The sequence below is a fragment of the Ambystoma mexicanum genome, chromosome 3p (assembly GCF_040938575.1).
Source record: "Ambystoma mexicanum isolate Mex_15411 chromosome 3p, UKY_AmexF1_1, whole genome shotgun sequence".
Lineage (NCBI taxonomy): Eukaryota > Metazoa > Chordata > Amphibia > Caudata > Ambystomatidae > Ambystoma > Ambystoma mexicanum.
The window spans coordinates 793,812,761-793,837,527 of NC_090925.1; the positions used below are offsets into that span (position 1 = coordinate 793,812,761).

The window sequence follows — 24,767 nt, forward strand, 5'->3', positions numbered from 1 at the left end:
GACTGTATGGTTGAAAACTGGAGGGTAGGGCCCCTGACCCCAGGGCGTGTGCCTCCTCCCACCACAGCACTTTGGACCCCTGGAGCACCAGAGATATTGCCCTCTGACTCACATCAAGTGCGGCTTAAAACACCAGTGCTAAGGTACGTCGCCCCTTGCGGGGTACAAAACCTCGCCCCACTCAAACCACCATACGCAGCCGTGACCTCCTTGAATACCTGGAGGACTGGTCCCCTCATCTGATAGCTGCACAAGACCACGAAGGTACTGAACGTACCGGCCCCACATAAAACCACGGGGGAAAAACCGAAATCCACTGGAAAGCAATTAGCTACCCTGTGTTTGCCGCTTCCATTGGAGAGAGACCCTGGCCGGATTAAAGGCACGGAAACATTGGCCCCGCAGAGGGAAGGGCCCCCTGACATACTCTACTCCGGGCGAGGCGTAGAGGAAGAGGGCAAGGAGGATAGGGGCGTGTGCCTCTTCTGTGGTAGCGAACATTCCTGCAGCTGTATGAACCTAAACGCATGAACGCCCGACAGAAGCTTGCCGCCTACGCATACAAATCGTTACCTCGATCTGGCGTTGGGTCCGAGATGACCACATCATCAACCATGGACAAGGAAACTGCTGCCACAAAAGGGGACATAGTGGACTTATTAGCCGAAATAAGGAACATGGGAGCCAACATTGGAGGGAAGATCGACAAACTCACACAGCGCCTTGACAGCATAGAGGACAGGGTCGAAGGGGTTGAGAACAACCAGGCCTCCATTGACGTCCTCGAAATACAATTAGATCACAGAATAACCGAACTGGAGCGAAGGGAACAGGAATTTAAACTTAAGATGGATGACTTGGAAAACCGCGAAAGGAGAAACAACCTGCGCTTCTTCGGGATTCCAGAGAAAGAAGGCGAAACGGAAGAAGACTTGAAATCGACTCTCCGCGATATCATTAAGCTTCTCGTCGCAGATGATAACATCGACGAACCCAAGACCGAACGCATTCACAGAGCTGGAGGCTCGCCTGGAGGCCAGCGATCGGTTCTCGCAAGATTCCATCGTTACCAAGATAGGATGAGAGTGCTGGAAAGGGCGAGGAGTGGGGGTACTATCACCCTTAGTGGAGCGCAAATAACTATTTTTCAAGATCTTTCGTCCCTGACCTTAGCCCTACGGAAAATGTGCAGGCCACTTACTACCTGGCTTAAGAGTCGTGACACATGCTACAGGTGGGGATACCCCTTTTCTCTCTCCTTTGAACATGAGGGCACGCTAGTCAGACTAAACTCTGAGCAAGACATTAAAGCAGGCATTTCTGACCTACTGGGCCCACGAGCAAGACGGACCTTGTGACCAACCACCCAGGAGCCATGGGGAATGGCATGTGCAGGGCCCGAAGAGGAGGAAAGTGAAGGGTTCAAGTAAGTACCGCAGAGGAAACGGCTCCCCAGAGGGAGGCAACTGATAACGAACGAGTATGGTACATTTTAGCCGAATTGACCTTTAACGTGAAGAAGTCAAGGTTATGCGTTGTAAGAATGTTTCTGAAACTCCCGTCTATATGTCGCCTAACTGATTATCCTCGAGAGAGGCTTGTAGGGGGCTCATTGGACATTTTTTGATTGTTTATTATGTAGGGGGACCGTGAGGTAACGGTCTCCTCTGGTGGTTCGATTCTGGACCAGTGTTTTTAAACTGGGCTTAATCGGACGCCACCGATCTCAGGGAGGGAAGGGGGAGGCGGGTGGGGTACGGGGAAGAGAATAAATGTCAAGGTTAGGGAGCAATTCAGAGTCTTAGAAATCAAGGTGCCTATGTGGTTGTCCAAATATCAAGGGGAGAGGTTGCAATGGTCACATAGCTCACACGAGCATCAAAAAGATTGTTATGCTGACCGCTGAATCATGCACTAAGGGCATCATGAGGGTGGGAACGCTCAATGTTAAGGGTCTCAATTCACCTACTAAGAGATCACTTGTCTTTAGAGAATTCCAAAGGTCAAAAATGGATATGCTTTTTTTACAGGAAACCAAGTATATGAGAGGAGAGGAAAGGCCAATCCTGGGTAAGAAAATTGGGCTGGAATTTTGGGGCTCTGGACCATTGAAAAAAGGGGGAGTGGGAATACTTATCAGAAAGGGGTTAGGCTTTAGACCCACGAAAGTTTGGTCCGATTCAGAGGGTCGGACCCTCCTTGTGGTCGGGACCATTGGAAAGTTGTCCATCACAATCGCCACGATTTACTCCCCCAATGTGGGACAGCTCCGATTTCTCTCCAAAACAATCCCCAAAATAATGCCAGAGGCGACAGGTCACGTCATCCTCGGCGGTGACTTAAACACCTGGGCAGACCCTGACCTGGACTGGCACCCTGGTAACCCAGATACACGGGATACACTTGGTGGGGATCTCACCCAATTCAAAACAATGATGGAATTATATGGTTTAGTTGATGTATGGCGTCGTATGCACCGCATGGAGAGAGAGTACACCTTTTTTTCGGCCCCGCACAATACATTCACCCGTATTGATTACCTTTACTCCTCAAGCGATCTATTTCGCACAGCCACACACTCCCAAATCACGACCATTTCATGGTCCGACCACGACATGGTGTCTGCAGACTTAGTCTGGGAGTCCTTACCCATCAGATGCGGACAGTGGAGGTGTAATGAGACACTGTGGAAAGATCCCGTTTTCAAGCTAGAGATGGAAACCGAAATTGAAGAATATTTTCGATTGAACGATAATGGGGAGGTCTCGAAACAGGGGGTCTGGGAGGCTGGTAAGGCAACGTGGAGGGGAATCCCGATGCGGGAGGGAGCCAAAAAGAAAAGAGAGGGCCCTAATTGAAAACCGAATCCGTAAAGAAATCACCCAATTGGAGAGGAATGCGAAGAAAGGGGACACTGTTGACTCTGTCAAAGTTCTAGAAGCTAGGAAAAAACGGGAAGAGTTACGCCTCTTAGAACATGAACAAATAACCCGCAAGCTCCTCCTCTTGAAACAGAAATTTTATGAGAAAGGGGATAAGGCGGACGCGTTATTGGCGGCCAGACTCCGTGCCCAACAGGCAGAACGCAGTGTTCAGGAGATACTGAATGGAGGGTCTGGTTTGGGAACGTCCTGCTCCAGTATCCCAGAATCCTTCGCGGATTTCTATGAGACTCTGTATACTCCAGGAGATGACCCAGACACCCCTAGCATTAGATCCTATTTAGACGACGTCGCTATGCCCAAATTGACACAAGCTGAATCAGAAATGCTTGATACCCCTATTACGGGAGAGGAGATTCAAGAGGCCATTAAGAGACTCACGTTAGGCAAATCCCCGGGAGAGGATGGGTACACAGCCGGTTTTTACAAAACGTTCGCTCCGCAACTCACACCTTTCCTTGTTGGTTTATTCAATCGAATTCTAGAAACAGGAAATCCCCCAGACTCATTCGTCAAGGCACTCATAGCAGTTATCCCGAAAGAGGGGAGGGATCCCAAAAAGTGCGGATCGTATCGTCCCATCTCCTTACTCAACATAGACGCCAAAATATACTCCATGGTCCTGGCGGCTAGGATTGAATCCTTCATGCCTCGCCTTATCCACCCCGACCAGGTGGGTTTCATACTTGGCCGTCAGGGTGCGGACACCATGCGCAAGACACTGCATTTGGTACACGTTTCCCACAACCTAAACACCAATCCCGCGCTGCTTTCCATCGACGCTGAAAAAGCGTTTGACAGGGTGGATTGGGATTTCTTAATGGAGGTCCTTAAGAAAATCGGACTAGGCCCAAATCTTATAAGGGGAATTCGAGCATTATACTCATCGCCCACTGCTTCGGTATTCGTGAATGGAGAGTATTCCAGGTGGTTTCAACTGAAGCGGGGCACTAGACAGGGATGTCCCCTTTCTGCCATTTTGTTCGCCCTGTCCCTCGAACCGCTCGCACATAAGATTAGGGGGGACGATGTTATAGAGGGGATCCATCTGGGACAAACGGAATACAAGTTGGCCTTGTATGCCGACGACATCCTCTTACATGTGGTAAATCCTGAGAGGTCCATCCCCCGAGCCATTCTACTCCTGGAGGAATATGGTCGCCTTTCAGGCTTCAAGATTAATCGTGCCAAATCTACGCTCTTTCCCCTTCAACGAGATGCTGACGCAAACATAGCGAAATACTCCTCCCTGGGGCTGTCGATCGAACACGACAAGATGCAATACTTAGGGGTTTAAATAACGAAAAAATTAGGTTCCCTATTCGATGCAAATTTTCCACAACTTCTTGCTAAGCTCCGTATGGACTTGACCAGGTGGGACAAACTGACGATTTCATGGCTTGGCTGGGTTAACGCCGTCAAAATGACCTCTCTCCCGAGGTTTCTCTATCCCTTTCAGATGCTCCCAATCAAAATACCAGACCAATACTTTACAGAGATCAAGAGAGAAATTTTGAAATTTCTGTGGAAGGGGAAAAGGGCCAGGATAGCCTACTCTATATTGACACTGCCCAAAGATAAAGGCGGGGTAGGCCTCCCCGATCTCCGGAAATATTATACCGCTGCTCAATTACGTGTGTTTGTCCCCCATTTGCGCAATCATAAAGAGCCGCAGTGGATAGCGATGGACAACCATTACCTGGCCCCGGCAACACTCGGGGAATGGTTATGGGCTCCACGAAACCGGGTATTGAGGAGGACGAGAGACCACCCGCTCTTTGCTGCCATATGGGATATATGGCGAGAGGGTTCGGCGATGATGGGAATCACGACATGGCCGTCCCCATTGAGTCACCTATGGTCCCCGGGCATCAACAACCATATCCCCAATGTCGAAAGGTTCCAGGCGTGGTATGACGCAGGTCTAGAAAGGGTAGGCCAACTCCTCCGAAGTGACTCATTCATTACTCTCCCAGAGCTAACAGAGGCCCTAAATATTGGAGTCCTTTCCGCCTTTCATTTTTTACAAATCAAAGGAGTTTTGACCAAACCTGAGTGGAAAGAAAAACTAGGTAGAGATCTCACCCCCTTCGAAAAAATGCTCGACTCCAAGACAGATAGGAAGGGATTGATTTCCCTCATATACAAATTACTTCTGGAAGGGGGTAGTGGACCCATACTTAAACTCAGACGACGGTGGGAAACTGATATGGAAACGGAAATAGATGATGATGAGTGGGACAAAATGTGTATCATGGCCTCACGTACCTCAATATCATGCCAATACAAACTCCACTCCATAAAACTTCTACATCGCTGGCAATACGACCCGTATAGACTATCCAAGATGTACCAATCCTCCTCCCCCTCCTGCTGGCGTGAGTGTGGACAAGTTGCAGACTATTGGCATATGTGGTGGGGATGTCCGAAGATAAAGATTTTTTGGGATGAGGTTCTGGGATGGATCAGGCACACTGACGGTATCCATAGAACGGCTGATCCACACCTAGTCTTGTTTAGTCTTGAATAAAATGAGGATGAATGGTTAAAGGTGCGTGGCCTAGCCCCCCACTTGTTGCTTGCGGCGCGAGCTTTACTTGCTGCAAAATGGAAATCGCCCACGACCCCGTCTAAACAAGAGTGGATCAATGTGGTGTTGAACATTTGTACCATGGAGAAAATCACTGCATCCCTTCACGGCAGAGCGACACAATCTGAGCTGCTATGGTCAGATTTTTTAAGAGCTCATACATCTACTGAATACCCAACATCAGATACTGACGACCCCCCATCATGAACGTTACGAACCTTGTTTCTTGATGAGAATGTACCGTTTTCCACCTCCCTGACACACGCCCGCCCCCCTGTCATCATCATTACATAAACACCACCCAAAAACCTGGGGCACTCCCCCCACATGTTGAACCCTTAAACACAAAGCGCCTGATAAAGACCTAACCCTTGCTGATAACCATAACACCTCACTCCCTGCACGACACGTCTCTCTTTCCTGGGGCAGGGGAGGGGGGATGGGGAAAATTGTTAACATTTGTAAGGAACGTCCAAGGTCCTGCTCTTATTTCTGCTCTAATTGTTTGCTTACCATGTTTGTACATTCCTAGTTCTACAAATTGTATACTAATCTTACCGCACTGCGTGAAACAAACGATGACGATATTTTGTTCCTATATTCATGTATGTAACTGTTTCTTCGTTTTGCCTTAATGAAGATAAATGTTAACTTTGAAAATCCAATAAAATTGAATTTTTAAAAAAAAAAAAAACACCACAAGATTAATACTCTGTACCAACCACTGGATGTCGGCCTTTGCATAGCATGTGAATCTAAGCAGATTCACAAGCCCCAGAAATATACATATAAATTAACATATATGCAGCATACTATTTGTCCGGGACTGTTCAATGTTAACACAGAAGATTTACCTTGAGATTCTTCGTTCTTTATTTCATTTTGACTCTCTTGTACTTTGCCATCAGCTACAATCCCTATAAATTAACAAGAGTAATAGGTGATCATCAATACAGAGGGAGAATAGAGCCGAAGCAAGGAGAGCTGGGCAGTGAAAGTGAATAGAACGAGAACACTTTTGAAGGAGAATAGGAAGGTGCAGGAGAACTTTCTAAAAATAGTGTAAAATAAACAATAAAAAATTGTAGCACTTTAGTTGATAGGAAAAGGTGGAAATGTTTTTTTTTATATAAATGCATGAATGCTTTGTTGCCTTTGGCACATGTTGTGCCTTTTTCGCAAAACAGTAAGTGTTAGGGAGAATTCTCATTTCTGTGCCAATTCCCTTCAAACTTAGAGACCCCCCAGCTCTTTTGCTGGACTTTAGGACTTTTAATTTTTATCCTGGAGTGAGCGAGACCTTTTTTCTCACTCTTATGTATTTTTGATCTGATTTGGATTCTGTATTTTCTTTGTTTTTGGAGTCTGGCAAACTCCATAGGCATCTAGTTTTGTATTGTGACACACAGCACCTTCAGTGCAGTGCCACAGCGAAGTCCCTTGGATTTCTCATAAGGTTTAAAAACCTTCTCCTGGATAAACTACTGTTTCCAAGAGTAGTAAAGTGAAATTGACTTTTTTCTCTTTAGACCCAGCACACCATCCTATGTGGAGTGTCGGCGGGTTACTTAATAGTCCCTTTGTCTACTTACTCATGTAACATTTTTTATGTTATCCTCACGACTTTTAATGGTTGGCGGCAGTGGTTTAATTTTCCTACCATCCTCAGCTGCAGTATTGCACCCATGGGTGCCCATTTTTTCAAAATGGCCCTGTCTTTTTTCGCCATTTCTTGCTTGTGAGGTCTTTCTTGTGTTTTACCCTGCGCCCCAAACCAGGTTTAACCCTTTTGTTCGTTTTGCCTTTGGAGGGCTTCAGTGCTGAAACCCGCCTCTGGCTCCAGTGTGTCTGGCAGGGCAGGAAGCGAGGGAGGTGCCCGAAACTCCCTGTCCTTTGTCTCCTTGGTTACCTGAATGAACCCAGTGGTGATTGGCTTGCTGGCTGTCCTTGCAGGACAACCACCCTGCTGTGTGATTGACAGCTGGGTTGTGCATGAATGGGAGAAACCTGCATAAAAGGCAAGGTCTCTTGAACAGAAGGCAGAGTCGACCACTGGAAGAAACATCTGATGAAAGAAACTGGAAGAGAAGCTTGCTGTACCCTCCTGAACTGTGGAACTGCCCGGTGCAGCTCTGCTGCAGTGCTGAAGCTCCAATTTCGTATAGACTAGAAAAGCCCAGATTGGACAACTTCTTCCCTTGGGTTGGTGGGACCAACTAACCCCAAGACTAACTTTGCTGGAAAACCTCTTCCTGCTGGCTGTACTTCTTTGCTGCTGCTGGAACCTGAGTGCCAGGGGTCAGGAAAACCAGAATCAAGTGCATCGTCTTTACCGGACCAGAGCTCCAGGAAGATCCCGAGGACCCTCCCGAAGCAGGACGACCGAGTCACCTCACCAGAGTGCTGGAATCCAGAAGCGAGGGGAGCCCATCAAGTGTCCAACATCCGCAATGGTGATATTGACCAGTAGCTGAAACCGCAAAGTGCTGTTGAATTGGAAAGAGCCCGTAGCTGCCGCCGACCTTCAAACCGCAGTGCAGGAGTCCCCAGACGTCCTCCCTCTTGTCCCCATGACGGAGTCCCAGGAACCAAGGATCTGTAGGACTGCAACAGGAACAGAAGCCAGCTGGACCCTCTTCTTCCAACCTAAGGTACTGTCTTTGTTAGGGAGAATTCTCAATTCTATGTTAATTGCCTTCTACCTTCGAGACCCCAAGCTTTAATCTTGGAGAGAGTGAGCCCTTTTTCTCACTCATGTATTTTTGTTTGATTTGAACTTTGTGTTTGTGACTTTGGAGTCCGACAAACTCCATAGGCATCACCTTTTAACATTGTGACACACAGCACCTTCAGTGCAGTGTCACAGAGAAGTCCTTTGGATTTCTCTAAAGTTTAAATACCTTCTCTTGGATAAAATACTGTTTCCAAGAGTAGTAAAGTGAAATTGACTTTACTTACCTTTGTTACTTTGTAGACCCAGCACACACCATCTTATGTGGATTGCTGGAAGGGTTAATTAGTAGCCCCTTTGTCTACTTTCTCATGTAACATTTTTATGTCACTTTACTTTAATACATTTGTTATGCGTATCCATGGACCCTTGGGTTTAAGGACGCAACAAGACGAAACAACAGACAACAGTTGAGGTCCGTAAGAATATACGGATTGCAAGTTCATATTGAGGTCATAGTCCTTGTTTCCAAGGCAAACATATGGGTCTTTAATTTCCTTTTGAATATATCTGGTCATTCAATGCCTCTTACCTCCAATGGGAGGTCATTCCAGGCCTTGGGGGCAATTGCAAAAAAAGGCTCCATTAGGGACCTGCACAGTTCTACATCTGGGACTAGTTAGAAGATTCTGATTATTCGATCTCAATGACCTGCCACAGGTTTTAGTGACCAGAGGTTCTTGGAGATATACTGGCATTTTCCCATGTCGGCACTTCTGTATAATAGTCAAAATTCAAATAAGAATTCTGGACTCGACTGGTAGCCAATGAAGATCACGTCTTGTCGCAGTGAAGTGGTCTCTGCGCGAGAGCCCCATCACCACCCTTACGGCTCCATTTTGGGAAACCTGTAGCCTATTGCAAACCGCTTTATCAATACCGATTAATAAGCTGGAACAGTAATCAATTTTTGCCCCTATAATCGCTCTAACGATAGTTTTGCATTATCCTGAGAGATGAGAGGTCTTAAATGAGCCAACAGCTTTATATAGTAGGCGCAGGATGACACTAAACTGCTTACATTCAGTTTCATGGTGAGGTGCTAATCAAATATTACCCCTAATTTTTTTACTTTAAGTGGAATAATTTTTGCAGCTCTTAAATAGAAGCTTTCATAAGTGGGGCCCAGTTTCTGTAGCATGTGGGGGGAACCGACCACCAGCAGCTATGTTTTTTCTTTATTAGGAGCCAACTTGTTAAGAATCATCCATGTCTCAATCACGGCATAGCTCTTATTAATCGCCGCTTCATCCAGATCATAATTACCAGACAACAGGATAACGCACTGCGTATCGTCGGCACAGTTTGTAAATGTCACGCCCTCATGAGTTAACATGGCAAATAAGGGGACAGTGAAAATGTTGTACAAACAGGGTGAAGTACGTGCACATTGTGGTACACACAACCCAACGCTGATGGGAGCAGATTCAGCCTCCCTGAAAAAGACCCTACTTTCTCGGTTACAGAGAAACGAGGTGATCCATTGGGCAGCTAAGGGTGAGAAATTAGCAACCTCCTTCAATCTGGTGGACATGATTGAATGGTCCACCAGGTCGAAAGCCGCTGGAAGATCAAGTAGCATCAACAGAGAAGCTTCATTCTTATCCATACGAACTAGTAGCTTGGATTTTAGCTCTAGAAGGTCTCTGTTCCAAAACCCACCCAAAAGCCCGACTGATGGTTATTTAAGACAGGATACGCTTTTAAATGCTCAGCTATCTGTCCGTAGGCCACTCGGTCCAAGATTTTCAAGAGAATAACAAGTTACTTTCTTACCTGGAAACGTTCTTTCGATAGGATGTTCCGACGACGTATTCCACATCTATGACAGGTAATCACCACAGCTGTGCTGCTTTGGAAAATTTTCGGCGTCTGTGTCCTGCGTCGATGACGTCGATACGCTGTCCTCAAGGACCTCCATCGAGCTGACGTCACCGGATGTTATAGGTAGGACGCACGACGCCTGTAGCCTCAGTTGTAGTTTTTTCCCCAGAACGTGTGGCACCAATCTTCTGCCAGTATGACCACAGAAAGCCTTGCGGAAACGTAAGCTGCAATCGCATAAGAAATTCTGTAGCGGGGCAGGCTGGGAGGGAACGATGTGGAATATGTCGTCGGAACATCCCATCGAAAGAACGTTACCAGGTAAGAAAGTAACTTGTTCTTCGAAGGGTTTGGTTCCTCCAACGTATTCCACATCTATGACAGACTCCCAAAGCAGTACCAACGTATGGAGGAGGGAAAAGAATTTAGAATTTTAGAATGAACAATTAAATTGCAGAAAAGAGGACCGCCTTGCCAAAGGCCAAGTCCTGCCCATGGATAGAATCCAGGGAGTAGCGTTTTACAAAAGTATGGACAGAGGCCCATGTGGCTGCTTCACAAATGTTACGAATGGGAACACCCCTCTGCAGAGCAGTAGAGGCAGCCACACCTTTAGTAGAATGGGCCGTAAGCCTACCTGAGGGTCCTTACCCGCCAAGCGGTAACATTCAGAAATTGTCAAGATAATCCATCTAGACAAAGTCTGCTTAGTAACAGCTTGTCCCAAACGCCTTCCAGCGTATCCTACAAAGAGTTGATTGTCCACTCTGACCCGGGACATGCATGAGATGTAGAAACTTAAAGCTCTCCTAGGATCCAACCTACGGAGCCTCTCCTCTTCCTTACCAGGATGTGGAGAAGGATAGAACGCCAGAAGAATGACATTCTGGCTTAAATGAAATTCCGACACAACTTTCGGAAGAAAAGAAGGACGAACCATAAGGACAACCCTGTCCTTATGAAACACTGTGAAGGGTGGCTAAGCAGATAGTGCCTGCAACTCACTCACTCTGTGAGCAGAAGTAACTGCAACTAAAAATACAGTTTTAAAGGTCAACAGTCTCAAAGGACAAGAATGTAAAGGCTCAAATGGCGCACCCATTAGGAATTTTAGAACCAAGTTCAAATCCCAACCGGGTACCTGGAAAGGTGATGGTGGGAACACATTAGTGAGCCCTTTCAGAAACTGCGAAATTAAAAGGAATCTTAAAATAAGAACACTCCTCAGACTAGCGCTTAAATATAAGCAGCGTCGCCAGGTAACCTTTAATGGTACCCACTTGCAGGCCCTTGTGGGCTAACGAAAGCAAAAAAGACAGAACCACAGGAATGGCACATGAAAAAGGATCCACATTCTTAACCCTGTACCAGTCGCAGAACTTTCTCCAACAGCAACGGTACAGGGACTTTGTTGCAGGCCTTCTGGCCCAAAGCAACACCTCCATCACGTGTTCAGGGAGGTCCGAATCCTTATGCCTCAACCTTTCAGAAGCCAAGCATGAAGGTTGGGGGACTTGATCTCTGGATGGAGAACCTGACCACCCCCTCCCGTGAGAGCAGATCGCCTCAATAGGGAAGACGGCGTGGAGGGCAGATGGACATGTCGAGAAGGTCGGGTACCACGTTCTCCGGGCCCATGCCAGAACAATGAGGATCATTTGGGAACCGAACCTCCGTAACCTCCTCAGCACTTGCGGAATGACGGGGACTGGCGGAAACGCATACAGCAGTGGGATGGACCACTCCACTACGAACGCGTCCCCTAAGGCTCCTCTTGGAGGAAATTCCTGCGAGCAGAATCCTTCGCACTTCCGGTTGACACTGGTGGCGAAGAGATCCAGTTGTAAGGTCCCCCAAAGGGCAAAGATCTCCAGGAGAATCTCCTGAGCCAGCTCCCACTCGTGAGAGACCGTGCTTTGCCTGCTCAGAGCATCCGCAGCCTCGTTTGTCTCTGGCCAGATGAACTGCCGAGATCGAAATTTCCTGCTGAATGGCCCAGAACCAGAGCTGCACCGCCTCTCTGCACAGAGGAAGTGACCCTGCCCCCCTTTTTATTGAGGTAGTACATGGCCACTGTGTTGTCCGTCAGAATCAGGACATTCTTCCCTCTCACAGTCGGCAGAAAAGCCTTCAGAGCTAGCCTTATGGCCCTCAGCTCCAACAGATTGATATGGAGTCTGGACTCCGACGAAGACCAACGACCGGTGACTCACAACTCGTTGGCTTGAGCTCCCCATCCCGTAAGGGATTGCGTCCGTCACGATCGTCACCTCCGGCCACGGTAGCCAAAATGGAGCCCCCTTCATCAGATTGCCTCCAACGGCCCACCAAAGGAGATCCTGGGTGACCAAGGTCGGCACCTGAACGGGATCCGACTTCCTGCCGGAGGACTGCGACCACTGCATCTTAAGAGCCCACTGCAGAGATCTCATCCGCAGCCTGGCCTCTGGCACTAGGAAAATGCAGGATGCCATGAGGCCGAGCAACCTCAAGAACTCGAACGCCGGGAGACTCTGGCCAAGTTGAAACTTTTGCACCATCTGCAGAATGTGACGAGCCCTCAACTGGGGAGGGAAACACTGCCCCAGGGATGTGTCGAGCACTGCTCCGATGAACTGGAGCCGCTGGGTTGGCATCAAGTGGGACTTCTTTAAGAAGAAGGAGGCAGAAGCCCAGACTGTGAAGGGAGTGGCAGGTGACTGACCGATGATCCAGGTCTTGCTCGGGAGAGCGCGCCCTGATCAACCAATCGTCCAGGAAGGGGTAGACGTGAATCCCCCCCTTTCCTGAGATACACTGCCACCACCATGAGCTTGGTGAAGACCCTCGGGGCGGAGGTCAATCCAAACGGCAGGACAGGAAACTAAAAGTGCGAGTCGCCAACCGCGAACCTCAGGTACTTCTTGTGCTGGGGATGAATCGGCACATGAAAATAAGCGTCATTGAGGTCGAGAGACACCAACCAGTCCTGAAGTTGAAGGGCCTGGAGGACCTGAGACAGAGTAACCATCTTGAGCTTGTTCAAACCACGCAAGTCCATGATGGGTCTCAATCCCCCGTCTTTTTTCTTAATCAAAAAATATGGGGAATACCATCCCTTGTTCCTCTCTGCCACAGGCACCAGTTCTATGGCGCCTTTCTCCAGCAGGGATTTGATTTCCTGCGCAAGGAGCGGATCCGGACTCTTAAAAGAGAGATTCCCTGGTGGATTGTCGTGAGGCCTCTGCCGGAAAGTAAGACAGTAGCCGTGGGCTATGATCTCCAGAACCCACACATCTGAAGTAATGGCACACCATTCTACAAGATGCTGCGCCAGCCTTCCCCCAACCAGCGAACCATGGGACATGGCCTCATGACTGAGCTGAAGCGGCTGCGGCAGTGCCTGAAGGCAAAGAGGCAACTGCTTGAGCGGCCTTGGCACCTCGAGTACCTCGTTTTCCACCTCTGGTACTCCTACGTTGGCCCCTTTGATTTGCAGCTCCCCTCGATCTACCAAAGGTAGAGTAATATCGAAAGGAACCTCCCTTCCATTGCTGTCCCCTAGAACGAAAAGGCGGAGGTTGGCGAACTGCAGCGCTCAACGACTTCGCTGCAGCTTTGGAGGTCTGCAACCTCTCAAGGCTCTCGTCAGCCTTGCTGCCAAAAAGATGGTCACCATCAAAGGGCATGTTGAGAAGCTGGTCTTGTACATCCGGAGCAAACCCGACTTCCGAAACCACGCAAATCTGCGCATCACAGTGCTCGCCGCCATGGACCGGCTGACACAGTCTGCCACGTCCAGACCCGACTGAACGGATTCACACATGGCATCCTTGCCATCCTGTACAAGGGAAGAAAGCCATCCCATTCTACCCCTTCGGGAATATGCTCAGCCGCCAATGAAACAATTCCACAGAGTGAGTGAAACGAGCTAAGGCACACACAGAGTTGGCTGCTTTCAAAGCCATACCCCCTGAAGAAAAGACCTTCTTCGCCCAACTGTCAAAACGTTTGTCGTCCCTATCAGGAGGGATGGTAGGGTATGACGCCTGTTTTGCTGGAGCCGTAGCCGCCTGCACCATCAAACTCTCGGGAGTAGGGTGCGCGGACAAGTAGCCAGGGTCGCCACTGGCTGGGCGGTACTTTTTCGGCAACGACTTACCCACTGCCGGGAGACTCTCCAGAGCAGTCCAAGCCGCTGCCACCCTTCTTTGCAAGGCCATATGGAATGGCAGTAGCGGGTCAGTTGGTTGGCCTTGGTCCAAGATATCTGTCAGGTCATCCTGCAGAAAATCTACTGGTAGCGCAGACCACCCCAAGTACTCCGTCACCCTCGACATCAGCCGCCTGTACGAAGAGTCAGCATGCGTACCAGGCTCAGGCCTGCCAAACTCAACCTCCGGGGAGGTATCAAGACCACTGGCGTTGTGCAAAGACTGACGCAAGTCTTCAATCTGGCTATGACCAGACAATATCTCGTCAGGAACCTCATCTGGAACCAAACCTTCCTCAGACCCTTCCTCCACCTCAGAAATATAATCCAGAGGCTGGAATTAATCCATGGAGGAGGGCACAGCAAAAGGCTCAAAGACAGGTCTCACCGACTTCTTCAGGGCCTTCCGTGGGGTTTCCACCGATGCACGGGGTACCTCCGATAAAGCATCCTCGAAAGGCATCAACAGAATCTGTGTAAGCATGGCGCCGACACAGGCCTCGAGGTCGGAGCCCTGAGCATGTCCTTCGACGGCCTCGGCGCCGATGGCGTCGATGACTTCTTCGGAGGCAGAGCCTCGAGAGAGTCCCTCGACAGACATGGCGCCGATGGCGTCGACATCTTCTTCGAAGACCTCACAAGCTCCGACGGTCTCGAGGGCGTTGCAGACCGGGACCTGGAGCGGGCATGACTAGATCGAACCACCTTGTCCGATCGGGACCTCGAAGGCGCCCGATGATCGCGCTGACCACTCGAGCCCGAAGGCGTGCGAGCGGTGGCCTTAGCAAGTTCCCTGCTGGCTTTTTTCGAAGGTGCGGACGGAACGGAGCCCTGCGACTTAAAAATCGCCATCCTCTCCGTACGAAATGCATCCTATTCCGCAGGAGAAGAGTGCTTGTTGGGACAAGCAACCCGCCGACGCACGGAGTCCTCGGGCGAGGAAGGCGACCGGTGACGGCGCTTCCGCGAGTGCCTCGAAGAGGCAGAGGAATGGCGGGAACCACTCTGGGAGAGAGACCCCCTGGACTTACGCCAACGATGCGGAGTCTCGCCTCTCGAATCGTTGGTCGAAAGACCAGCGGATTTCGACTTTCGGGGCTTGGAAACCCTACCGACAGAAAGCTTCTTCCGCTCCCGCAAGGCCTTCGATGTTAACGACTGACAATCGTCACAATCATCCGTGGCGTGGTCCTCACTGAGGCACCAGAGGCAGGCGTTGTGCAGGTCCATAAGCGACATCTTGGAACCGCAGTCCTGACACTTCTTGAAACCCGGCCGCGGGGTAGAAGAAGACGAAGACATGATATCTTCACAAATGAACAAGGTCGAAGAAGCGATAAAATTTAACTCAGAAGAACCGAGGCGCGCCGAGATCTCTGAAGCGAACACGTTCATGGAAAAAACAGGACTGAGGCTACGGGCGTCGTGCGTCCTACTTATAACATCCGGTGACATCGGCTCAACGGAGACCTTCGAGGACAGCGTATCGACGCAGAAAATTTTCCAAAGCAGCACAGCTGTGGCGATTACCTGTTATAGATGTGGAATACGTCGGAGGAACCAATCCCTTCGAAAAGCAGTGTTTGTAATGGGCCTGTAATTATTGGACAGATCAGCCGACAGACCTGGTTTTTTCAGAATGGGCATGACCCAGGTGTTTTTCAGATCGTGTGGAACAGTTTGTTTCCAGTGAGGCATTAATAAACTTGCAAACTGCAGTTAGCAGTGTGGGAGGGCAGGTTTTAATGACCATGGCCTTATAGACATCATTTTTACATTTAGTAGTCTTTAGTTGTTTAATTATTAGGGCCAATTCAATTACGAAGATGGGGGTGAAATTGAAGACAGGAATAGAGGGGCATCTCTCAAAAGCCCAGCCTATTTTCTGAACATCATTGTCCACTAAGTTGTTATTTTTCTTGGTAATGTCTTCTCTGATGTTATGAGGCTTATCTTGCATAGCCGGTTGCATCAAATCACACCAAGCATTATCTTTAGTAATCTGTTCTGGGTCAGTATGACTCAGCTCCTTTAAGATATTAAAAGGTACCCTAGTGTCTGACTGAGCGTTTTTTATCCTGTTATTAAAAAAGTTATTTTTGGCCTCAATAATGACTGCCGTGTAATTTGTAGCTGCAGTCTTATAGGCTGCTAGGGAAGACTGAGTTCTATGAGTTTTCCAGACATAAAAAAGTCTAAGGGTTAAATATTTTTAACATTGTAGTTCAGGAATGGACCATAAATTACGTTTAATACCCTCCTTAGAACTTTTTTTCTTTATTGGAGCTAGAGTATTCGCAGCTATGTCCAGGTTGGACGATATGGCCCTTGATAACTCCTCAGGGGAGTCCAGGTCAGAGAGATTCACCAATGAGTAAAGTAGTGGTTCTATCTTATCAGCTGTTATCCTTGCTACAATTAATGGCTGGTGACAGTGGTTTATTTTTCCTACCATTGTGTGTAGGAAAAATAAACCAAAAAATGCACATTTCTTTGGCATATTTAACACCAGCTCAGAGTTGGGTTAATGCTGCCAACTTGTGAAAGAGCCAGCCCTTAAATGTGCGGTAATACCGTTACCACCGCATTTAAGGGCTACTGCCCAACCCGTGATGAGGCCCAAAGTATCCTAACCGTACTTCCCTTTAGGGTGATGTAAGCAGTTGTAAAAATACAAAAAACTGATAAAGAGAGATAGTCTTATGAACTGATCATTTTACCCATAGAAATGAACACAAATTAGGAATGTTAATGGCATGAACTATCTGAAATTAAATGTATGGTATTGTTATTAAGCATGAATGTAATTAAAACCTATAATGACTAAGAAAAAAGAATGAACAAAAAGACAGGGGAAGTAAAGCAGAAGGCTTTACTTACCTACAAAAAGTCAGGTTAAGAGTCAGAACAAAGCAACAAGAAAGGGTGGCCCCTAGAAGTCAATGGGAGGAAAGAAGCAAAAAGAAAATTTTCCCGACACATCCCCCTCTTTTGTTAATTTGCCCCCAAATTATTATAGTTATGAAGTTCTTTGTGTCTGTCTGGTTATTGATCATCCGCCTAACGGTATCAAGAGAGAGATGGTGGTCAAGAAAACTAAATGTCCACCTTAGGGAGCAGTTTGTTGTATAATGTCCAGGCAAGTGCAGGAGAGGGGAAGAGGGTATCCTGGCACCTGACCTGTTGCTCTGCCCTCTGTCTTGGGAAGGTGTCAAAGTCACTCCGTTAGGTGAGGTGCTCTGTAGATGACAGAGGGTGGATGTTTTGAGGACCATCTGCCCAATTCAGAGGCAAGAAGCTTTCTCTCCCAGGTTTGGTTCTTATAGATTAGAGGGTCCACAACCTATTGCTATTTTCAGTTGACTGCCATGCCCACTATGATTCCACCAGAAAATACTACTTTGGTTGCTGCTCTGTAGGGGTAAACTTGCCTGAGGACGCCACCAATGTTTTATTTGCTATCGTGCATCAGTATCTTGATCATTTATTGGGCGATAGGTTTCTGTTTCTTACTCTATGTAAGACAGGGCAGTTTGAGGCTAGTGCAGGGGTGATGATTAGCAAGGACCCATTTCTCTGGGGCCCTGCATCATAAAACGTTGTGGACACAGAAGGAGGTGTGTTTATGGCCAATGAAATGTTTAATTTGTACTGTACAAAAGTGTCAATATTCAGCCTCATTTCCGTTAACCATTTAACTGCATCTGCTAATTATTTAAGAACTGCAGAAGGAATTCTCGCTGCAGTCAGTGTTCAAACACTTAATAAATAATAACATTGCATATTATGAATGCTAATCAAAAAAATAATTAAGGAAGGAAGAATCAGTGGAATAATAAAATACAGCATGTGAAATTAAAGAAAATTTAAATAATGGCATACATAGATGAGGAAATATGCAAGTATGAGAACATTAGACCAGATGACACACCTTCATTATTATTCTTTTTTTCGTCATGGCTCTCTTGTACTTTTCCACCAGCTATCTCCCCTTTCAAAAAAACAGGAACAGGTTAACATTAAGACTCAGATTGTGTGAACTGAAATAGAGAGAGGGACACAGTGGAACCACAGAGAAAGAAAGTGACAAAGAGAAACATACCAAGAAGGTATTAAAGAGTGCAAGAAAAGGAGAACATATTGATGAGTAAAAACAAGATAGGTACAAAACCTATCGTTAATGGGAGATAAGATATAGAACAGTGATTAGAAATTAAAGATGGAAAACATAGGAAGGAATAAGGAGGGAGAAAATAAGGACTAGAAAGTCAAGGCAATAAACAAAAAATATAACGAAGGAAAAAATAAATTAGATTTAAGGAAATAAAAATGGAAAGAGGAACAGAAGAAATGAAATGAAACAAGAGCAAGAGGGCACACAATGGAGAAATAAAGGAAAAACAAACCATAACTAGAGGGAAAGAAGGAAATATGATAAGGGAAACCAAAAGAAAAATGAGAACAAGTAGAACATATAAATTAAAAACGGTATGAGGAATAAAGTGTTCAAAAATAGCATGAAGAAATAAGAGGGACAGACCCATGAAAAAAGGAAAACGTAAAGCAATATACAGAAACAAAGGAAACCTGTAAGAAGAATGTCTGGCTGATATTATTCCTAGCTTTCTGGTTGGGAGATAACCAATTAGATTTCTTTTTAAATGGCACTGTTTGTTTTGTTTTCTAGATCTTGCCGCCACCAATCCTCTTGCCCCCAATTTTAGGATACATGTCAGTCATTACTTACCCAATATTAGCCTTTCCGTGGCCTCTTTAGGTTTAGAAGCTTTGCATTGGCCGCCATCAAGTGGTTTGGGCAGCGGAGTACACGTTTTTTACTTCAAAAGTAAAACGACATTGACTGGGGTGTTCCTGGCACATTACTCTCCCCTACCTACTATACCTCACGCATTGACGTCCTCAGATTGATTCTATTTTGGACAAGATGGGAACAGCATGTTGTGTGTTACGCATGAATACACTTTCCTTATTCCCCATGTAGGGAGGTTGAGTGGGTGCTTGTGTTTCTAAACGGATACAAATCAATGCAAGAGTATTACTAGGTAAATAATGTCTGCCATCTGTGGCGTGCAATTTAAAATCACACGCTTAGCATAGTCGAGCCAGCAGTAGCACATTATTAGGCAAGATTTCTCTTTTGGCAACTGTGATGCTGGAAATGCCTTATGGAGGGACAGGGCACCCTGTCCTTGTCCTACCACTTCTCTGTGTGTTTTCTCTATGTTTTCTCTTTTTGTGAACAGCACCAATGGGATACCCTTATGGTACACTTGGGTGGGGATACACCATTGTGTGTGTTTTTGGGCAACTGTTTGTTGCCCACAGAGAAGGGTATGAGCTGGTGGCAACAAGATGCTGACTTGGCAGTGGCTCCGAGTACCCTCCATTTTGAGACACCCAGGCCCTGCCATTGAAATCAATGGATTCCTACACAAAAGGTAAGATGGCCACTGTGGCCACTTGGTTTCTATTGCCTTTTACCGTGTTTCCCAAAGACCTGGGAAGCCCCGAATCCCCTTCCTCCTGAGTGGCTGTTGGGTGGAAACCCCATATATGTCTCGGTTCCCTTTACCCCCGACTGGCTGTTGGGTGGGAATACCATATATGGCTCTGGGGCTGCCTCTTGTCAGACTGACTGGAGCCTTCCCAGGGGCTGTGTGTTGTGGGTACTGTGGTAAGATTTTGTAGAGTCCAACTGGTGTGGGAGTTTACAAGACTTATCTAATTGGTATTAGAGACCCAACTTTTAACATAGGACTGTACTACACAAGTCGGTAGAGTGGCTAAGCAGACAGACTTATCTTAGAAGGGGTACTGCGAGCTGTACAGCAGTACAAGGAAATCAGTAGTGACAAGTAAACACTTACACACTTCAAAAGTAATATCACAATTATTTATGTGCATACACAAAGCAAATGAATCACACTGTTATGCAGCAACAAATAGTAACATTGGGCTGTGTTTGTGCTGGTAGAGCTGGTAGAGAGATTCCCAGACCCCCCTTTGTTTGCATAAATTAACTTTGGGTTTCACCCTAAGTTAACAGGGCGATCCAGACGTGGACCCCTTGCTCACTGTTCTTAGAGAGGCACCAGTTTCACCTCACTGATGATGCCCAACAAGGCAGAAACACGTGTATGGGGTTACTGATGGTACTCTTGTTCAGAGGAGAATTGCCTAGCATTTCGGCGCTGGACTGCTCCTGGGCAGGACAAAGGCTGATATGTGGGGACATTTCTTCTCTGTGAAAGGGACAGTGAGCTAAAGACTTGGTAGAGTCTCTCCCAGGGGTTATTCACCCAAGAACAGGTCATTGGGCTGTGTTTGTGCTGGTAGAGAGATTCCCAGACCCCCCTTTGTTTGCATAAATTAACTTTGGGTTTCACCCTAAGTTAACAGGGCGATCCAGACGTGGACCCCTTGCTCACTGTTCTTAGAAAGGCACCAGTTTCACCTCACTGATGATGCCCAACAAGGCTGAAACACGTGTATGGGGTTACTGATGGTACTCTTGTTCAGAGGAGAATTGCCTAGCATTTCGGCGCTGGACTGCTCCTGGGCAGGACAAAGGCTGATATGTGGGGACATTTCTTCTCTGTGAAAGGGACAGTGAGCTAAAGACTTGGTAGAGTCTCTCCCAGGGGTTATTCACCCAAGAACAGGTCATTGGGCTGTGTTTGTGCTGGTAGAGAGATTCCCAGACCCCCCTTTGTTTGCGCAAATAGTAACATTAAGCAGAATTTCAGAATCAAGATATTCAAGTAGCAATAATGCAGGTAAGTAAATTATTTTTGTACTAAAACATTCCCAGCACACGGAGTGACATCAGTTAAGGTCAGTACTAGCACTTATGGGTTACCATACAATATTGAGTTTGAGGGAAAGAGTTAGAGTAGAACAGAACACGGTAGCACTATAACAATAGTCTTTTCTCCCGGGGGGATGCAAGTAGTCTTTCATCCCAGCAATAATAGTATAAAACAATTAAAACCTGTAAGGGAACAAGCACTGCCAAAGCCAGTAGGGTTCAGAACAGATGCCTTTAGGGAGCCAGGACAGCCAAAGTCAATAAGACAGTTGTAGTTCTAATGCAATCTTCTTAGAAAAAGTTAGATGAACAGCCAGTAGTTCATTGAAGAAAAATCCAGGAGCTCAAGTGAGCCTACCTGAGGTGCACAAGCTGTTAGACATGCACAGGTGAATTGCAGTAATTCAAAAAGTTAGAAAGGAGCACTCCCCAAGCTAGGAAGCGCTAGACTTGGCTAAAGCTGGTTAAACCCCCCAAAACCCCACAGTAACCTAGAATTGAAGCAGATGTTCCAGATGACGTCCTTCTCGACGTAGCAATGCAGACCCTTGTTCCTGGACCTCGGTCGTGGTGATGAAAGTAAGGACGTCTGGCGAGCTTCTGTGGCAGCACTCTCGAGAGGGACTCTGCAGCAATGGATTCCACTTGTTTCAGCGGCTCTGTGTGGTTTTGGCAACTTTTTCTCAGCGCCAAAGAAGAACGAATAGCTCCAGTGGAGTTACCTTGGTGTCTGAGTCCTGGACTCTGCTGAGGGGACTCTGGATGAAGAACTTCTGCTGCTAGGAGGTCCTTGAAGACGCCCATAAAGTTCGGGCCAGATTCATTCTCGGGAACACGCTGCACTCAACGGTTGTCAAGTTACCCCGTGTATTGGGAAATTTCAGCCCAGGAAAGTCACAGTGACTCAGGGGTTGGCCCAGAACGAAGCAGGTCTTGAGGTTAGCTAGTCCCACCAGCCCAAGGGAGGAAGTAGTCCTTGGAGGAGCTTCCCTGTCGATGGGAAAACAGGGTCAGCATAGCTGCAAGGCTTCACCAGTGTTTTCACTGTCCTGGAAGGTGCTCCTGGCGTCTCTATGCATCTTCTTCGCATTTGATTTTCCAGTGGTCGACTCTCCTGTAGTCCCAAAACCCTTGCCTTCTATGCAAAATCCCATTTATTCACAGCACTAAGCTGTCAATTACACGGGGGGGTCGCCCTCTAGGACTGCCCCCCGCCCAGTTGGAACTGGTTTTGGCCAGGCATGCCTACAAAGGCCGGTAAAGTTTCAGGCTCCTCCCTCACTTCCTGCCTTCACAGACACACTGGAGCATGGGCGGGTTTCACGGCTGAAGCCTGCCAAAGGCAAAACACACAATGGACTCAAACCTGATCTGAACGACAGAGTAAAGGCCCAGAAGGACCTAACAAAGAAGAAATGGTGAAAAAGAGAAGACGGGCTATTTTGGTAAAATGGTCACCCATTGGTGCTGTACTGCAGCTGAGGGTTCAACATGCGTTAGAAAAGCACAATGGTAGTACAAATTAAACCACTGCCACCATCAATTTAAAGTAGTGAGGGAAACAAGAAATGCATTACTTACCATAAAAGCATTTCTGATGGTTGTATCTGCTTAGATTCACATGCTGTGCATATGGTCCGACATCCAGTGGTACCCGCAGAGTATTGGATCTTGTCTTTCGTGAATTGAAAGGGGACGTCAACCTGGGCATGCTTGTAGCACTATCCCCACGTGACATGTAGTGTACCCAAAATCCCTCACGCGTCGAGGTCCCCCCGATTTTATTTTTTCTTCCAAGAGGAAGCCTTGTGACTATCGAGAGTGAGTACAGAAAAGAGAGAGAAAGTGCTAAAACGTCTCTGTTCCTTCCATCTGAGCGGGGAGGAAGGGTGGGCGCATGTGAATCTAAGCAGAAACAACCATCAGAAATGCTTTTACGGTAAGTAATGCATGTCTTCTTATGTTTGTTAATCTGCTTAGAATCACATGCTGTACATAGACTAGAGAGCAGTACCCCGAGTTGGAGGTGGGTTGTGAGAAGGAACAGTAGTGAAAAGACGTAACTGCCTGTCCCACCTGAGAATCAGACTTAGAATGAGTGTCTAGGCAAAAGTGTTTTGTAAAGGTGTACAGAACTCCAGGTTGCCGCCTTACAAAGAGATTCGAGGGGAGCATTTGCAATGAATGCTATGGACGCCCCAGTGCCTCGAGTGGAATGTACTCTAGGCTTGAAGGGCAGTTCTCTCTTAGCAGAATTGTAGCAGAGTGTAATGCATTTGACAATCCACCTAGAGATAGTGGATTTGGAGACTGCGTCTCCTTCTCTTCCTGCCGCCACCGAAACGAAAAAATTATTAGTCTTCTAAGTGGTCGAGTTCTTTCAATGTAGAACATGACAGCTCTATGTACATCCAGTGTGTGCCGGGTTCTTTCTCCCAGGCTTAAAGGATTTTGAAAGAACGTTGGTAGTTCTATTAACTGGTTCACATGGAACTTTGAAATGAATGTAGGTGCAAATCTAGGGTGAGTGCGCAGAACCACCTTGTCTTTTTGAACTGTTACAAAGGGATCTAGGATCGAGAGCGCTTGTAGTTCACTTACCCTCCTGATGGAGGTAATAGCTATTAAAAAAAGCAGTCTAAGGGTGAGGGTTAGAAATGGGAGGGTGAATACTTCTCATTCCCTCCATGAAAGCTTTAATAACTCATCTTCCACCATGACACTTTCTGTTGTGACGTTGTGTAGGCTGAAAGTGCAGCTAGGTGTACCTTTATGGAGTTGAAGACCAGGCCTGAGTCAAGTAAATGAGTTAGGTATAACACAATGGCCCTCATTACGACCCTGGCGGATTTTTTCCGCCATCGACGGACTTTTCCGCCATGGCGTAAAGTCCGTTTACGCCATGGCGGATGGCGGACTTACCGCCCCATTCCGAGGTTGGCGGGGCGGTAAGTCCCCATTGACCCATTTACCCTTCCCCATTCCCATTTCGGCCCCATAGGGCTCAATGGGAGTGGGGAAGGCGTTAATTACGCCACCGTACATTACGGTGGCGTAATTAACACCAAGGTCCCATAGCGCCATGGATTTTTACGCCCGCAAAAAGCGGCCGTAAAAGTGACCATGGCACTTTGGGAACTCGTAGTTGGCGGTAAGGGGTCGGCGCAGCTAACGCTGGCGTAAACCCCTTACCGCCAGGGTCCTAATGAGGGCCAATGTGTGTGGGACAGCAGTTAATTGGATTAATGCTCTTTGAGTTGCACCAGATGACAAACTGGTTCCATTTACTGGAATAGCAGTATCTGGTGTTTGGCTTTCTTGCCTCCTTGAGAATGTCCATACATCTCTGAGGGAGTTGCAGGTGTCCAACCTCTATGACCTCAGGAGCCAGGCCGCTAAGTTCAATGTCTGCGGGCATGGGTGAAGCGCCTCCCCTCGGTCTTGTGACAACATGTTGTACGGGCAAGACAGTTTGACTGGAGGAGATAGGGACATCTCCATCAGATGAGCGAACCAGGGTTGGCGGGCCCACATGGGGGCCACCAGTATCATTGTGACTGGTTCCTGGTGCATCTTGTGCACAATCCTGTTGAGAAGGGAAGTCGGGGGCGGGGGGAGCGCAAACAAATCTCCCTGACCATGTTATCCAGAGTCCGTTC

The 24,767-nt window shown here is 47.4% G+C and overlaps 1 protein-coding gene across 4 annotated transcripts in view; it reads right to left on the reverse strand.

The window, feature by feature from the left end:
- The window catches only part of LOC138580892 (up-regulator of cell proliferation-like), a 1,164,421-nt gene that overhangs the window by 52,184 nt on the left and 1,087,470 nt on the right, over window positions 1-24,767 (reverse strand). For 2 of the 4 annotated variants that reach the window (XM_069651790.1, XM_069651791.1), the window contains 2 exons: window positions 18,211-18,270; window positions 6,387-6,449 (listed from right to left, as the gene is read on the reverse strand). The exons of the other annotated variants lie outside the window; for them this stretch is intronic. In XM_069651790.1, coding sequence (XP_069507891.1) covers window positions 6,387-6,449; window positions 18,211-18,270 — 123 coding nt within the window. The remainder of the gene's footprint in view (window positions 1-6,386; window positions 6,450-18,210; window positions 18,271-24,767) is intronic. 4 annotated transcript variants of the gene reach the window in all.